Source organism: Mesoplodon densirostris, chromosome 1 (assembly GCF_025265405.1).
Source record: "Mesoplodon densirostris isolate mMesDen1 chromosome 1, mMesDen1 primary haplotype, whole genome shotgun sequence".
Classification (NCBI taxonomy): domain Eukaryota; kingdom Metazoa; phylum Chordata; class Mammalia; order Artiodactyla; family Ziphiidae; genus Mesoplodon; species Mesoplodon densirostris.
Window position 1 is genome coordinate 86,581,999 of NC_082661.1, and position 18,453 is coordinate 86,600,451.

Here is an 18,453-nt window from a genome sequence, read left to right on the forward strand (position 1 = left end):
AGACAAACTTACAGTTACCAGGGGATAGCAGGCGGGGTGGGGGAGGATAAATTGGGAGATTGGGACTGACATAGACACATTATTATATATAAAATAGATAACGAATAAGAACCTGCTGTAGAGCACAGGGAATTCCACTCAATACTCTGTAATGGCCTGTATGGGAAAAGAATCTAAAAAAAAAAAAAAAGTGGATACATGTATATGTCTAACTGATTCACTTTACTGTACATCTGAAAACTAACACAACATTGTAAATCAACTATGCGCCAATAAAAATTTTTTAAAAAAGAAATGAAATGTTTGTCAATGCAAAAAAAAGTAGCTCAAAAGTCAAGCTCCAATAAAGCTCTAAAGTGATTCATAGAACCGTCGGATAAATCAAAAGGCAACAACACATTCTACTTTATTGCTGGGTGACACAAGGACACTGAGAAGCAGGATGGTCTTCAATGGAGGTAGTTGAGAAAACTTCCTGTATGGTTTCTGGATTTAGAGACAAAGAAAATCCTACCTACTCGAAAATTTCCCCTATACCCAACCGGACATGCTCTGATTCTGAAATTTTACTTTTTTTTTTTTTTTTTTTTTTTTTTTTTGCAGTACACGGGCCTCTCACTGTTGTGGCCTCTCCCGTTGCGGAGCACAGGCTCCGGACGTGCAGGCTCAGCAGCCATGGCTCACAGGCCTAGCCGCTCCGTGGCATGTGGGATCCTCCCGGACCAGGGCATGAACCCGTGTCCCCGGCATCAGCAGGCGGACTCTCAACCACTGCGCCACCAGGGAAACCCCGGAAATTTTACTTTTTTTAAATTTCAGAGATCTAAATGTTAACTTGATCTCATTTTTAACACATTAGCTAGCAGCTAAGATAAAAAGAAAGGAACCAAAGGGAAAAAGAGGCCAGGACAGATATTGCCTAGACATCACCTTTATATGAAGAGAAGAAGGTGCAATGCTTTGTAATGAATTATGGGTAGTTGGGGAACTTAAAAAAGATCAAGGAGTATGTGATGTAAATAACTTTAAAATATATTTTAAAAAATTTGGGCTTCCCTGGTGGCGCAGTGGTGCCGATGCAGGGGACGTGGGTTCATGCGTGCCACGGAGAGGCTGGGCCCCTGAGCCGTGGCCGCTGAGCCTGTGCGTCTGGGGTCTGCGCTCCGCAGTGGGAGAGGCCATAGCAGTGAGAGGCCCACATACCACAAAAAAAAAAAAAATTAAATTGTTTTGCAAATTTTCAGCAGTTTCAAAATATCTAAATAGCAAGTTCAGATATATGGAAGTTTTTTTTTAATTTTTATTGGAGTATAGTTAGTTGATTTACAATGTTGTATTAGTCTCAGGTGTACAGCAAAGTCTCAGGTGTTGTATTAGTCTCAGGTGAATTAGTTATACATATACATATACCCACTCTTTTTTAGATTCTTTTCCCATACAGGTCATTGCAGAATATTGAGTAGCGTTCCCTGTGCTATGCAGTCGGGCCTTATTAGTTAACTATTTTATATATAGCAGTGTGTACACGTCAATCACAATCTCCCAATTTATCACTCCCCCTGGAAGGTTTTTTAAATCTGACTTTACTCCTTTATAATTTATCTCAACTCTAAGGTATTAGAGCACAGAGGTTCAGAGAGTAGACAGGGGAGATAATTCACCAGGGTTCAAATCCTATCCAGCTACCCCCAGGCTGTGTGGCTCAGACAAGTCACTTAGATTCTCTGTGTGCCAGTATCCTCATGTGACAAAGGAAATGATAATTATAATGTCAGAGTAAGTATTAAGGTTTTAATACATATCACCATTTACTGGTGTATAGTAAGCATGCAGAAAGGGTTAGCTGCCAACATCATCATTATTAAGATTAACTCATCCTTCAAGGTATCACTATATACCTTAAAGATCTCTCTATACATATTCACTTTCCCTACCAATAAACTACAACCTCATTGAAAATAATAAACTGATATGTAATAAAATTCCCCCACTCCCTGCAGGAACATACGGCAACAGTAGGGTTGGTAGTTAAAACCTCATAGGATCAATTACTTGTGATTTTAATTTAGTTTAAATTTTTACCCTAGTGAAAGACAAATATGTACCTTACTGGAAGATAACCCATTAAAAGACAGACCTGCAAGTTACTTAACTGATATTTTATTGAAGAAAATCGCTAGAGAGCTGCACCTTACAATTCTGTAACATACAGAGTCTAGAAAATATTGTAGAACTACTACTTGTATAAATCTGATAGGGAAAAAATAGAAATAGGGAAGAAACAGAATTAGAGGAAACTATGTATAATTTTGGGTATAAGTGATAAATCCTTTTGAGATTTCTTCTGGTTGGCTGTTTGGCTGGTACCATTCTGCATCAACACTATTTGATAAGCCTGTTGACCTTGGTGGCTTGATGACAATGGAGAAAGTTCTATTTGAGCTCTAAAAACACGCAAGTTGCTGCTCTCCTTGGAGAGCCACACTTGATCTCCCCCTTCTTCATAATGAAAAGACTCTGGGATAAACTGCCTAAGACTGTCCATCCTCTCACAAGGCACAGGTATGAGACCAAATAATATGTAATAAAATAGCTTTCCTGGCAATGGGGAAACCAAACTGACACCAGAATCGGGGTGGAGCTGTGTTGATACCACAAGCACAGCTCAAAGCCCAGTGCCCTCTAGACTCAGTTAGACCATCCCCATAGCCTGGCACCCCTCACGGAGTAGTGGACCAAGACCCAAATATTCTTCCATATGCTCCTTTTTTTTTTTTTTTTTTTTTTTAGAACAAGCCATCTTTCATTACGTTGATAAGATAATATACTGTGAAAAGTCCCAGGAAAGTTATATCTGGACACATGTCTTAAGAACATGAGATATAATACTCTAGTTCTGAAATGACTATAGAATTTCAAGTTTTAACTTTAAATGACATAATTCTGTATTTAAACAAATAGTTTTCTACCAAAAGATCAGAAATTTTCAAAAGCCTGCAAAACACTAAGTAGTTCAATTACTTTTTAAGTATTACATATTTTTTTCCTTTAGTATAATAAAATTAACATTTAATAAGAATCACCCGTTTCTTATGGAGCTTAAGAATTCTCTTGGTTCATTTTAAGCCAAATCGTTCATGTTTAAAATTTTCTGGTTTAGTTGGAAATAGTTTTCATGGGTCTGAACATCCAGTTCAACTGATTATTCTGAAATGTGCGCATGTGGGAGGAATTGTTAGCCTATGAGACCCTTCTTCAGTAATTTAGATATTTAAATCATCATTTCCATAGCAAGTCTTCCAAAATCAAATAAACTGTAAAACTAGAAGTATAACTGAGTCTCCAAAAAAGAGTTCCCATCCTCTTCCAAAACAGACCTCGAATTCTTAATCCTTTGTCCAAAAAAACTGGACCAAGTATTGACGTTTTCCACCATGCAAGCCACATAGCCACAAATGTTTCTCATTTACTTCACTCCTGGGACATACAGCTCAAATAAAATATTTCCTGAATACCCAAAATTTCAGATGCAATTTGGAATGCAAGTGATTCATAATGCTTTGCAGGAAACATTATGATCTTCTCTTACCAATTCAGTGTATCTGGAACGCAGTCCTCAGGAGATAATCCCAACGAATCAGAAGGATGATATCACTGTCAGCCATGTGACCCAAATATTAAGCTCTCTGCCTCTAGCTCAGATGTGATTTTGAACCCTGAGCAATCAGCTTCTCCAGCTACTGTTCAAGTAAGAAAGACGTTACCTCAAGGGAGCTAGCAAAGATCCATACTGTGCTCCATGGCAAGAAACATGGTAGCACCGCACTCAACCCCGCTCTTAGGAAAGGCCAAAACCATGTTAAAAGGAATTAAAGGCACTATCATCACTTCTGCACCCAGAGACTCTCACAGTGGCCTCTGAACAGTCATAGATTCTAATTAAAGTCAAGTGTGAAACTTCACATAGCCTCTAGCTAGTTTATGAGTCCTACTCTAATCCCACTCCCACTTCACCCCCTATTAGTAAGTCAAACAATAACATCTTGGGGTACCAAAGTTGCAACAGTCATCTTTTGTAGATTCCTATTTGCTTTCAAGGAAAGAAACACAGTTGAAATAGAGGAAGAAAAGTACTGCACTGAATACACCGAATTAACATGAAAACTGTGTAAGTCTTAGAAATCGTGGTTACCAAAAAGGAGAGAAGTGTAGGTGGCTACAATATGATGAAATAAACAGGGCATAGAGTAGCAAATGTGGGTAGCGAAAGATGGAGACAAACACTTACTGACAGTAATCCGTTAACTAAAGAATTCAGTATAAGCAAAATGTACAGTTGAAGGGAACTCTTCAACCAGGATAACCTGAGAGATTCTGGGGCAAAACTCAAAGCTGAGCATATTACACCTTGAAAGTTTGGGCAAATGGAGAGAGCCTCTGATGCTGCAGAAATAACAGCCAATAGGAAGAAATGCCCAAAAAGGAATTTGAGAAAAGCTTAAAATCATTATTTAAGCATAAGAAGAAAAGAATCTAGTTTAAACAGAATAATATTCTCTAAAACGCAATAATGAAGAACCTACAAAACAATGGGTTTGCCTAAATTAGGTTTCATGGTTCTACAGGCAATTTTGATATTGTTAACATTTACAAAGAAACACTTAAACTGAGACTGTAAATTAAAATTAGGATATAACTGAAGATCCTGTGAGATGAGTATGCCTCAGAAAACCTTAAAAAATATAAAATACTTGAAAAAAAATAATGTCTACAAATTAAAAAAAAGAGATGAACTTAAATGTGTGATTGGATCAACACATGTCATGAACAATCTAAAAAGCGGCTTGAATACAGCTGGCTGCCAAAAGATCCCATTTTCCATCCCCCACGTGGCCCTTTGGTAAGTCATCACTCATTTATCCATACAAAAAGAAACAGTAATCACATTGGTGATCCACTACTTATTTTTACTGAAGAAATCTGGTTAGCTGATAACATCAGGAAATGAAATATTCTAAATGACTGTGTTTTCTGGTTACTTTAAAACCTAATTCTGTGCATTTTCCCTCTTGCCCCTGTTGGTTTTAGACTTGGAATTGAGTGAAATCAGCATAAGCTCTCAGAGTTTTGAATAAATGACATAATATATATGAAGCTTCTAGAATAGTGCACATGGGTAAATACTCAAAGAATTGTTACTTCCCTTATTCTTTTCCCTTCCCTCTTGCTTCTGCCAACCATAGCTTTGCTTCCTCTTCTGCAGTTTAGGATTCAGGAGCTGAGTTTTCACATGTGATAAGTTAATTCCCCAACAGAATGTTTCTTTATTCTCTTAATGATCTGTCCAGTGAGTTTTAATTATAGAGCCCCTCTAAAAACTCCTTGCCTTGGCTTTTTCTCTTCTTCCCTTAATTTCCACCGAGGGATCACTGAAGTTCAACTCACAGTTTGTATTAGAGACTAATGTTGTGTGTAGCACTATACTAAGATATAGGGATACAGAATTCAAGAAAACATTGATCCTACCTGGCAGAGTTAATTTTATGTGTCAGCTTGACTGGGCCACAGGGCACCCAGACAGTTTTTCAAACATTACTCTGTTTTTTCTGTGAGGGTGTTTTTGAATGAGATTAACGTTTTGTTTTTTGGTTTTTTTTTTTGGCGGTACGCGGGCCTCTCACTGTTGTGGCCTCTCCCGTTGCGGAGCACAGGATCTGGACGTGCAGGCTCAGCGGCCATGGCTCACGGGCCCACCGCTCTGCGGCATGTGGGATCTTCCCGGACCGGGGCACGAACCCATGTCCCCTGCATCGGCAGGCGGACTCTCAACCACTGCGCCACCAGGGAAGCCCCCGAGATTAACATTTTAATGCATGAATTTGAGTAAAGTAGATTGCCCTCCACAATGTAGGTGGGTCTCGGCCAATCAGTTGAAGTCCTGAAAAGAACAAAAGGGTCTCCTTCCCCCAAGTAAAAGAGAATTCTTTTGCCTGATGGCCTTTAAACTGGAATATCCACCCTTCAGGCCTGACGGCCTTTCAAGTGGGACACTAGCTCTTGCTGATTCTACAGCAGCCTTCCAGTCATCAGACTTGAACTAGACCATCAGCTGTTCCTTGTTCTACAGCAGCCTGTTGCCTCTGGACTCAAAGTGGGACGTTGGCTCTGCAGATTTTGGACTTGCCAGCCTCCAATTCCTTACAATGAGCCTCTTTCTCAGTCTCTCTCTTTCTCTCTCTGGATGGATGGATGGACGGGCTGACAGATGGATAGCTATACATCATAGATATAGATATATAGATATAGATACATAGATCCTCCTGGTTCTGTTTCTCTGAAAACCCTGAGTAATACAATACCCTCAAGAAGCTCAGAGTACAGTCATAGGGATATACCCAAATAAACTTTCTCCATGAAGCCTTTCCTAAACAATAACACAGAATATGGCGCTATGAGCCAAATAAACCATCAAACAGAAAAACTATCAATAAACATTCACTGAGTGAATTAAAAGAACTTGAAAGCAGAATCCGCCAAGGACAATATCAGCCGATGTAATTCATTCCCTCAAGGATTCTCATAGAGTGAGTGATCTGGTGTCAATTTACAGCTAGGCTTGCCCTTTCCTGCACATGCTGCCTAGATGAGATTTCTCTGCTTTTAGGAGTTAGTTACTGTTATCTGAAGCAGGTCATTGGGAAATAAATTTAAAACAGGGAGTACAGTTATAAATTAGTTCATTCCCCTCGCAGTACAGAGTACAAATAAGAAGCAAATAAGCTCACTTGAATGGCAGCCAAGTTCTTCTGCTCCTGAGATGGTGCCTCATGAACAAAGCGAAGCCAGTTGGAGTGCCGTGGGTTGGTAGCATCCAAAATGTACAGAACTTCTCCCTTACTCCCACGAACCTGAAACATAAAAGCTCCTGAATTTATACTTGAAGTTAATATTAACCATACTAAATAGATTACCCATACTAAAAATAACATGATATTTTTTCATAAGTATTACCTTTCTTATTAACAGGTGTTGAATAGATGCTGGATTAACATCCGTTCTTCCCTTTAAACATATGTACAAACAGAGCTTACTTTAATTTGGCAGATGTCTGGATGACTCACAATTGCAATCAACTCTCAGAAACTTCCTGTGTTGATAGCTCTTTTCCGGTCAAGATTATTTATTTGTAGGTGTATTTTAATATATGTGTCACAAATGCAATTGTTCAGGGGATAACTATAATTGCAAACCATCCCCTTTCTTTCCACCCAAGATGGCAGGGCTGCTTGGTTCCCCAAGTGGGAGGGGTGGAGCTGGATAAATCCTTTCAATTTCTCTTTCCACCTGCCTATGGAATCATTTCCATATGCGGAGAATTTGCTAATCTAACCAGTGGAATCTGACATCCCCTGGGCCACAATTCACATTTTTAACTAGTGGATGAATAAAACAAGTTCAATTTTGTCTTTTCATGGCCTGCTCATGTCTTGCTGAGAACGAAGGTGGGCTCTCTGTTTTTCATTTCTTGCCATAAACCCTCCCGGTCAGATTTACTCAACTCTCAATCAAGGGAGGAGGGTAACTGCCACAGGAGCAAGTACTCCACTGGGCATTCTTGAATCCAAGTTGATTCGAATCTAGCTTCTCAAAATCTCTGCATTGTAGGGTCCTGGGCACTTGCTCAGTTTAATAAAACATATACCAATCTCTACCCAATGTTCATTTTGTGTTTATATTCAATTGGAATCAAGGAGAGGAGGGGGGGAAGCAATGAGTGATTAGCACTCCACATCTCTAACACCAAGTAACACAAATATAAACACTAGACCTTCACTGACTTGGAGTGGGAAAAAACAAATTCCAGACCTCCAAAATTTTATAAAGTAAAGCACAACTAGCCTAATAAGGTACGTATTTTCATGATACATTTGGACAATCATTCATTCACTGAACAAATACTGACTTAGTCCCTACCATGGTGCCAAGTACTGCTAATGCACTGGGAATCTTTCAGTGAACAAGACAGACAGATGAAGCCTGACCTCACAGCACTTAAGAGCAAACAAGCACAGAATATAACTTCAGGTAAAGGTAAGTGCTATGAAGACAACTAAAGCATAAGAGGAGGATGCAGAGTGAGGGGAGAAGGGCTCTTCCAGATGAGCTGATCAGGCAAAGCCTCTCTGGTGAGATGACCTGAAAAGAGTCCTCAATGAAGGGAGGGCACAGGCCAAGGGAGAGCTCAGGAAAGCGTGGTTCCAGGCTAGAGGGAACAGCAAGTAAAGGGCAAACAGAAAGGCCCTGAGTTGGAAACAAATTAAGAACAGCAAGAAGGTCATGAGGCTGGAACAGAAGGAGCACCAAGAAAATGATGAGCATTGAGATCAGACAGGCTGGCATAGGCCATGGTGGGCGTTGAGATCAGACAGGCTGCCATAGGCCAGATCATGCACTGACCTGGAAACCAAGAAGCCACCCCTACAGGTCAAGTTACCCAAAAGCTGCTGTATAAAAACATCTGCTGCATGCACTGCAAGGACTGATATTCAAGATTCTAATGCATATTGTCTGGGAAAAAATACAGTTAGCCTGCCCCTTGTATCTTATATCTGCCATGTTTCTCAAACAATCCCTGTTTTCTTAAGGGCCCAAGGATCCTCAATAATCATTTAAAAATCTCTCTAGGGGCTTCCCTGGTGGCACAGTGGTTGAGAGTCCGCCTGACGATGTAGGGGACACGGGTTTGTGCCCCGGTCTGGGAAGATCCCACATGCCATGGAGCGGCTGGTCCCGTGAGCCATGGCCGCTGAGCCTGCGCGTCCAGAGCCTGTGCTCCGCAATGGGAGAGGCCACAACAGTGAGAGGCCCGCTTAACACAAAAGAAAAAAAAATCTCTCTAATAAATGGCAGACCCTCACTGGAAAGCAGGGATTTAATTTTCAATACTGTAATCGCTAAAAGAACGTCGGACTATAAATACCTCATATTTACATCTCGTATGTTTAGGTGTGAAGCTATGGGAATTTCTCACTAAATAACAATCTCACGCTGAGATCTGCTTTGGGAGGCCCCTGAAAACTGTCCTGCCTTCCTGCTTACCCATCAACTCGGAACCCTCACTGCCCACTGGGTGATGCCAAAAATGTCCAGCCACACTGCTGGGAAAAATAGGACACTACAACCCCTCCTCAAAGAGGACACCAGTTCAAGTGTCTTTAAGCAGAGTAAAAAGGTAATTCTAAATATCTGGGTATAAAGTCTCCTTTCCAGGCTCCTCCACAGCTACAGTAACAAAACTGTTTATATTGACAAACAACTAAATTAAGCAGAACAGGTAGCATCACCACTAGATACCTGAAAGATAAATTTTCTCAGAACTGAAATCTAAAACCTACAACTGTTGTTGAAATCCACACAGTCCAACTAATTCTATGTAGGGAAACACCAGCGTGCTCGCCCATGGCAGACTGTATTTGAGAGGAGAGAACTACCTACAGAAACTGGTTAATAGCTCTTCTTAGTTATACATTTGTTACCCAGTATTAAGTACAATACATATCAGATGTGTTTGACATTTGAAATTCTTTCTTCAAAGATGTGAAACACAACAAAGATTCCTCTGTGACTTATTATAATAAGCCCATTTTACCAGGGGCATTGTTTGTTCCTTATTTTTTCAGCTTTTCCCCAGGACCTTTGGCTCCAGCTATGTTGAATGACTCAGTAACTCATTTCCAGTCCATTAGATGTATGCACTTTCTGGTTGTCTATTACCTTCTCACATCATGTTCTGGCTTAAGAGACATGCACAATTTAATTTTTTATTAAAATTCTTACAAGATTTGTCACTTTCAATAATCTGAATTTATATATTATCGCTTATACTCTCATAACAACACTCTAATGATATACTACAGTGGCCTACACATTCATATTTGAGATAACTTTTTTTGTTCATTAACAGAGCCATTGCCCATTTATTTTACTCTAAACATCCTTACCCACGTGACTCTTAAGTCCCTACACAGTCTTTGCAGGCTACCTGTTTTCTCCAGCTTTCGAGTGGCTGGTCCTTTCCTCGCTCCTCCATTCCAGTCTTCAACACTTCACTGAAGCTGCTGGATTATCTGCTCACATGACTTTTATCTTCCTACCCTAACCCCGGCACTCTCCTCACTGAAATATCTAAAAGACATCCAAGGATTAACTAATCCATCTTTCCTCTTTCCAGAGAAACCAAATCAAAAAAACTCTAGACAGACGGCTATTATTAGAGTCTCCATTTATCTATTTTAATTTGATACTGAACCCTGAGGTAATAAATTGAACATTTTTTAAAGATTAATGAATAAAGAAGATCCAAAATTCCCCTTAGTACCATGTTGCAGCATCTAACTGATGTTTGCAGCCAACGTGTATTGTTTTTCCTTTCAAAACTAGTCTTCCAGGGCTTCCCTGGTGGCGCAGTCGTTGAGAGTCCGCCTGACGATGCAGGGGACACGGGTTCGTGCCCCAGTCCGGGAAGATCCCACATGCCACGGAGCGGCTGGGCCCGTGAGCCATGGCCGCTGAGACTGCGCATCCGGAGCCTGTGCTCCGCAACGGGAGAGGCCACAACGGTGAGAGGCCCGTGTACCGCAAAAAAACAAACAAACAAACAAACAAAAAAAAAGCCTAGTCTTCCAAATGCCATCTTATTCTATTTGAATTTTCATGGAAATGAAGTGTATTGGTTACTGTCCTACTGAGGATCATCTTCTGAATACCTGGGCCCTACAAAGAAGTCAAATTCTCATCTTGCAGTAAAAACCATCTCAATCCCAAACTCTGATCTGCACAGTCTTCCTAAGCCAGTTACACAAAAATAAGTTAGCTAAAGTAGGAAAGGGAAAGAAACCCTCATGTGAAAATGAAAACCTTCCCCCTTTAATCCAGTCATTCATATCTCTAGGACTTTGTCGCTGTATATTAAATGAAAATTATCACTGCGCAGGAACTTGGCAGGCTCTACTCTCTGTCAAATGCTACTGACACCCTTTTTCAAGGTCCGAGACAATGTGCTACAATGGATCTGTCTTTTTTTCCAGATTAAACATCAGCAGCTTTAAATATGTCACAGTTTGTCTTCCCACCCAGCAAAGGACAGAAGAAATCACAAAAAGATTCAGCTCAACAAAAGTAAACCCTGACATGTAAATGAAAGAAATGGAAATATGTAATCAAATCAAATATATAAAGAATTTTTCTTTCCTTAAATTTAAATATTTTCTCTGTTAAATTGTGTCAACTATAGACAGAAAAGCTTATTTATTACTTGGATGGTTCATTTTCACAGTAGAAGGGTCTACAATGTTACTCTATTATTTTCCTTCAATTATTTTGAATCTTTCACTCAACACATACAGGACATCAGGGTTCCCAGAGCAAAGCTAATCAGCCAGATTGGTCCCCAGACATTGCAAAATGTATCCAATGGAATTTTATTTAACATATGGTAAAATTTAATGGCAGTGAAATACAGTCAGTTCCAAAAATATAGAAATAATATCCTTAATTAGAAGTCACAATATGTTATGTTGATTTATTAAAGAAAATATATTTTCCTTTCTGTCTTTCAACAAGACTTTTCAAAGAAGGTGGTTTTAAGAACTAAGATTTAGAGTATGGATGCCTTTAGAGGATAAAATGTCATCAAATTTTTGTATTTAAATTACAGGCATTCTTTCGGCAATTATTTTTAACTGAAGTAAGGCCAGATGCCCTGCCTTCAGTATTTAATTACCCAGGCTTCATGATATCTTTAGGACCACAAAAAACTAAGTGTGCTCAAATAATCAATTCTGACAGCACACTGTTGTCAGATTTAAACTAAAGAGACACACTTTCAGAAATCAGCAAAGATCATCCCTAGGAAATGCTAATGATTTACAGTTTCTAAGCAAAGGGATGGTTTTTTCCTGTTGATTTTTCAAAGTATTCAGTCTAAAATTCTTCCCAGCTTTGGTGTCTTTAAACACACACACACATATATCACCGTAGCGTATCTACTTATATCTCCCCCACATACTATCTCATGATCCTAATCCACAGAATCCCTGTCCTCAGACGGGAAAGCCCACGGAGAGAAAACACAGGCTTTTACAGATGCCTCTTTACTGAATAACATCCAGAATATAATACACACAAAATTAAATAACTTAAAAAGCCGGATGAGAAAAATAAAGTCTCTTTTTCATTATAAATAATTAGTGCCCTAAATATTTCAAGCTGGAAGGAACCTCAAGAAGGCATTCTAGAGTGGTAAAAAATGGTAAATATGCTGGACCAGGAATCAAAAGGCCAGATGTGATCCAAGCTCTGACTGTATCGCATAGGGTGAGTCATTTCCTCTAGCTGAGCTGAGCCATGGTCTCCTGACCTCTAAAATGGGGATGACAGTCCCCGCCCTGTGACCCCACAGACACTGCGTGAGAATCAAAGGAATAAGATGCATGACTTCTTTATACCAATGAATATTCTGCAATCACAAAGTTATCAGTACACTGAGGAAAGCGAGGCTCACAGCAACTAACAGACATTCTTAAAGACGAACACTGCTTTCAACAGCACAGCTGGGCACATATGTACCATTTTTCTGCCATGTCAACTTTTTCAAGGAACAAACATGAAGGATATCCTAAAAACCCCTATTCAAACCCAAATACATACAAGTAGCCTCTGCTTGGACACCTGAAGTAAGAACAGGTGCCATTACTAGGTAGCAGCAAATCCAGGTGTAGTTTCAGCTGAGTGGACACTTCCTTACGCCAAATTCAAACATGTTGCTCTGTGACCAACTGCCTTCAATCCCAGCTCTGTCCCTTCAAGTAGTTTTAATTCCTCTCCTACATACATATAGCCCTTCAAATTTCTGAAGGCAGGAGTCCCTCCTTCTCTACATTTTCTCTTCTACAAGAAAATAACTCTTTCCTTGTCTGATGTGACAAACGTTCCTTCACTATCCTGGTTGTCCCCTTATAGATGCACACTAATCTGTCAAAACTCTCTTAACACGGGACAGAAGTCAGCACACAAAGGACTATTATGATCTGGGCACTGTCTCTACTGACGCAACTTAAAATCACAAAAGCTCTTTTGGTTGCCACATCTCAGCTGAGGTTGCCTTTTTAATCACCTAAGCTGTACCAAGGAAATTCTCCTGATACCGTCAAAGGCAAGTTTAACTGAGGAACTCGGTTAGGTTTCTGTAGGTAAGCAAATCCTGTACAGATTGTTTCACAGGTGGAAACCTTTTATTTGGTACTGTCTCAATAAATATTTTATTCACTAAAAGCTCAGCTAACGTGTCTTTTTTTTTAACTGTCTTGCCTCTATTTCCTTTAAAAGTTCAAAAATAATTTATAAGAGGTAATGAGAGACTTACCTTAAAAGCATTCCATATCTTGCTTTTCAAAGTACTTCTTAAATTGGGCTAATTTTTTAAAAGAAGAAATAACTGACATGACAATGTGGAAGACACAGTGAAAAGCGTATCATCTTTTCCATGGTAAAGTTATGAGAGAGCCTTAGCAGTGTAGCCACTGTCCCTTTCTATAGTTTTACAAACATGTTCAGACAGTCAGATTTCAGTGACATTTTTTGGGTAGACTAGTTTTTTATTGCATACAGAATAAAGTAAATTTAGCTGGCATTAGCTTATTATACCCACTGCTTAAGGGGTTTTCTGTAAAGAACATGCAAAGGATAGTGTATAAATACTGTGGCATCCATTTGGACTGCTTAGTGGCTTTTTTTTTTTTTTACATTTTGATTTTGTCAATATCATAAGGCAGGTACTTCTCTATAAGTAAAGTATTATTTCACCAAGGAATTAGAAAACCACATTAATAAAGTCAGCATGTCTTTTGACAATTTGGTGTGATCCATCAGCTCCATTAGAAATGATTCACAAAACTTTAAATCTGGTTAAAGTTTTATGAGCCTATAGCGTTGCTCAATTTTTAATACAGATCTGAGACTTAGACAAAGCCTTGAAGTCAGCTTTTGGAGAACCCTCCCTATGGTATATTAAAAGGGCACCAAAAATATGCCAAAAATAAGAAAATTTTAGTAGCAAAATTCTACTTATCAGACATGAAAGCATTTCAAAGAGTTGGTCATGTAAAGAACTAATCTCCAAGATCCAGAGACCATAGTTTTGATATTGTTTTTAAAAGATGATGCTTTGTATCTGAACATTTCTGGGCAAGGGTTATAGAAACACTGAATAACAAAGAGCACTGTGCAGTCAACAGGGAGAAAAAATGAAAAAAAAAGAAAGATCCATTTTTCCTTTGATTCTTATCTCCTAACCCAAATTCCACTGGTGTAGTCACTGTTTTTAGATTTTTCCTAAATATATAGCTTTACTACAGCTATTAAAATTGAATTTTCCCAGTCCATTTAAATTAACTGTACTCTCTTCATTCACATCTTCAAAATATATGCAACTTCCTCGATAAAGAAACAAATGAATTATCTTATTATAAGAATATACCTAAGGCAATCAAGTATTTCCCAATCACTAAGGTTCATCCTTTCCCTTCTTATAATCATCCAACAACCACAGCTCTGTGCTGACGAATTCTAAAAGGTAACATTAGTTATCAGTAAACAACATTTATTTAACAACATCTACTGTGCAGTTCTTTATCGGTTATTTTAAAATATGCCATGAGAGGGGCCTCCCTGGTGGCGCAGTGGTTAAGAGTCCGCCTGCCGATGCAGGGGATACGGGTTCGTGCCCCGGTCTGGGAGGATCCCATATGCCGCGGAGCGGCTGGGCCCGTGAGCCATGGCCGCTGGGCCTGCGCATCCGGAGCCTGTGCTCCGCAACGGGAGAGGCCACAACAGTGAGAGGCCCGCATACCGCAAAAAAAAATAAATAAATAAATAAAATATGCCATGAGAATCAACAAATGAAATTCTAGAATATAGTTCCTTTATTCAACATCTTCAGTATTAATAAAGAAACATGATTTAAACACAAAACTCACAAAGCAATGTCTGATTATTATAAAGTAGATATACAAATAAACTTCATTCATTTCAGAAACATTTAGTACATACAGATGTAACGTAACATACAGTTCCAAGTCCTGAGGATGGACCAAAGTGAAAATAAAATATGAGAAAAGAGTATGTTATGAAATTCTTTCAATAGACAAGGTTTGCAAAAGGAGTAAACCTAGCAGGCCTCAGAGGCCTGCTTGTAAGACTGGCCCTTGACTGGCATATGGGAACTTGTGTTCTCAGGGTGCCCCCAGTAAACAGTTAATGGGTAAGGGTGGTTCACTGTTCCTAGACGGTGTAAACACTACGGTTTATGCTGAACACCTGCTTTTCTTCTGGGAATCTGGAATTTTGGTACATGCTAAGGCAGAAGGTGCCTACAAGCCCCCAGTAAAAATCTTGGGTACTGAATTTCCTAATGGGTCTCCCTGTACAGAAACATCACATGTGTGTGGCTGCTTTTTCATTACTGGGAGAAGAGTGAGCTCTGTGTGACCCCTCATGGGAGGGAGAAAGCGTAAGGAAATCTATACATGAGTTCCTCCAGACTCTACCTGAGCCTTCTTCCCTTATGATCCAGCTGTACTGCCTTGCTACATCACTGAAATAAATCTTACCCATGGGTACAACTATATACTGAGTCCCAGGAGTCCTTCTAGTGAATCTCTGAATGTGGGGTAGTCTTGGGAATCCCCAACACACAAGATGAGGTTAGTTCCAGTTGCTGAATGAATGGCATAGAAATTTGTCAACAGAAGAGGTAGAAAATCATTTCAAGATCAACAGTTTTATCATACTCATATTTAAATTACACAAATTAAACTATATCCATTCAATGAAAGGAAAAAATAAATAAGAAAAAATCAAAGAAAGAAAATAAATATTATAGTTAGGACCGTTCCTTTTCATGGTCCATAATTTTAATGACATGAGATTGTTGCCATATGAACTGGTTTCAGAACCTACACCCTGCATAAGTTGTGATTCCACTGCAGGGAATGTTATCCCAATGAACGAATGGTAGAGCAGGTGAGTCATTTTGTGCAGAGGAAGCAAGATGAGTGATACTGGTAAATTTGGTTGGAAGACACAGCTAGCAAAGAACAAGGGGACTCAAACGTGGTGGTTCAAGCAGCAAAATTAGAGAAATAACAGGAAATAAACGGGAAATGTGTCAATGAGGAAGTTTTGTGCTTCACCTAACAGAAAGTGCAAAGGCTAATCAGGATGCGGCCCAGCAGGAATCATCTTCTTGGTAACAATATACTGCTACATGGAGGAAGAGTGGGAAGCAGGAAAGAGGATTCAACTGGGAAGGATGAAGGAGAATGGATGATGGGTAGGCATCCAACAACTCTAATATGCAGGATGGACTGTGTGTGGAGGGAAAATTGTATGAAAGGAAAAAGAATTAAATAGGCTATTACCATGACCTAGGTGTGAAATAATAAGGTTCTGGAAAGAGGTACGGGTAGGAAGTTTAGAAGCCTTGAAAGGTGGCACCTAATGCCTGAAAAATAGAGTATAGAAGAAGGAAAATCAGACAGACCATTCCCCTAGAAGGTCTGAATCCAAAGCAGACAAAACAAGATAGACAGGCATATTTAAGGTAGCTATAGGAAGGAATACAAACACAAAATGTAAATAATATTTATGTCATATGCAAGCAGAGAAGAAAGTAGAAAATTCTTCTCAAATCCTCCTCCCACACATCTAGCCCTTCAGGTGGGTTGGCCAAGGATTCCCTACTCTCTATAGTTGTCATGATACAGTGGAAAGATGTTGGAATATGACCCTCACGTCCAATTCATAGAAGGCCCTTGAGTATCACAGGACAGTATCGGTAAGGGTAGTTAACAGTATATCCTCCGAATTAAGGAGTGTTCAGAAAAAGAAGTCTTCTTCAAGGAGTGGATCTTCACTTGCTCCTGAAAGATTTAGGTTTCTCACTCAAAATTTCCAGAGAAAGTTCTTACTTCCTATCCTCCAAATGTGAACAGAAGGACAGCCTCAGAAGGGGCCACAGCAACCATGTTGTACATAATTCTCTCTTACTATAGCTCATTTTTTAGAATTCTGCCAAAAGGCTCATGCTGCCCAGAAGCAGGGTCACTGGAACAGGAGTATCTCCCTGCTACAGACCAAGCTGTGTCTGGCATCAACCATGCTCTGGCAACAAAAGGCCTTGCAAGGAATGCCATCCAAACCTGGAACACAAATATTGCAGCAGAGGATGTTTTCTGATAAAAAAAGCTGGGGCTTTCCCCTTGATCTGATCTCTCTGCAGCTGGCCATACATGCCCAGGCCTAGGGAGTCAATGGAAATGAGAAATCCCCCTGGGAAAGAGCCCTTCAGAAAAAGAATCTTGGAGAATCCAAGGGACTCTTCCAGAGTGTGGTCCCTTCCAAAGACCCGGGGCTTACTGGGCTACCTTTGTGGGCCCTCTGACTCTACCACTCAGGCGACTTAACCCTCACTCTCAAATCCCTGCACCTCTGAGACCAGCTCATGGCCTACTTGAGAAGAATATGGGCAGACACTGAGATTATTCAGTCCGTGCTATTGATAAATCAGCCCTGATATCAATCCTGCTCCAACTCTGGTACTACAAAATCCTAAAATTGCGGGCCTCCCTGGTGGCGCAGTGGTTAAGAGTCCGCCTGCCGATGCAGGGGATACGGGTTCGTGTCCCGGTCTGGGAGGATCCCATATGCCGCGGAGCGGCTGGGCCCGTGAGCCATGGCCGCTGGGCCTGCGCATCCGGAGCCTGTGCTCCGCAACGGGAGAGGCCACAACAGTGAGAGGCCCGCATACCGCAAAAAGAAAAAAAAAAAAAAAAAAAAAAAATCCTAAAATTGCATTTTTGATTTGTTCTCTCATGGGATAATCTGCTATCTCATTCCCAACCAAGTCCCTAAGTGACTGGGATCCTACCCAGCTTGCTTTACATACAACGTACTCACTCTATTCATTGGATTCCTTTCCCTCAATGCCGACTTTTTTTAAACAGGGCACAGTCATGCACTGTTGGATTCATCCAAGGCCAGATGAAGGCCAGCCCAGGTCCCTGCCAGTTGGTGCTCTCTGGTCCTCTACATGTCAGCAGTCCCACTCCTTGGGGATGGGTAACCCAGATGGCAGATTATAGTTCCTGGGCATCAGCTCAGATGCTCCTCAAAGACTGATCTCCTAGATTCTTATCTACCCTTGGACTCAAATCCCAAACCTGGACCTGCTTCTGGATCAGATGCTTTGCCTCTTTCTGACCAAGAGCATACACCAGGACTGACCACCCTCACGTCCATCAGAGCGTCCGAAACTTTTCTTGTTAAGATGTCAAGAAAAGGGCTTCCCTGGTGGCGCAGTGGTTGAGAGTCCGCCTGCTGATGCAGGGGACATGG

At 40.3% G+C, this 18,453-nt stretch overlaps 1 protein-coding gene across 5 annotated transcripts in view; it reads right to left on the minus strand.

Moving 5' to 3' along the window:
- Positions 1–18,453, minus strand: part of PRDM5 (PR/SET domain 5) — a 216,247-nt gene that overhangs the window by 140,293 nt on the left and 57,501 nt on the right. For 4 of the 5 annotated variants that reach the window (XM_060105496.1, XM_060105500.1, XM_060105509.1 and 1 more), the window contains one exon: positions 6,786–6,908. The exons of the other annotated variant lie outside the window; for it this stretch is intronic. In XM_060105496.1, the coding sequence (XP_059961479.1) occupies positions 6,786–6,908 (123 nt within the window). The remainder of the gene's footprint in view (positions 1–6,785; positions 6,909–18,453) is intronic. 5 annotated transcript variants of the gene reach the window in all.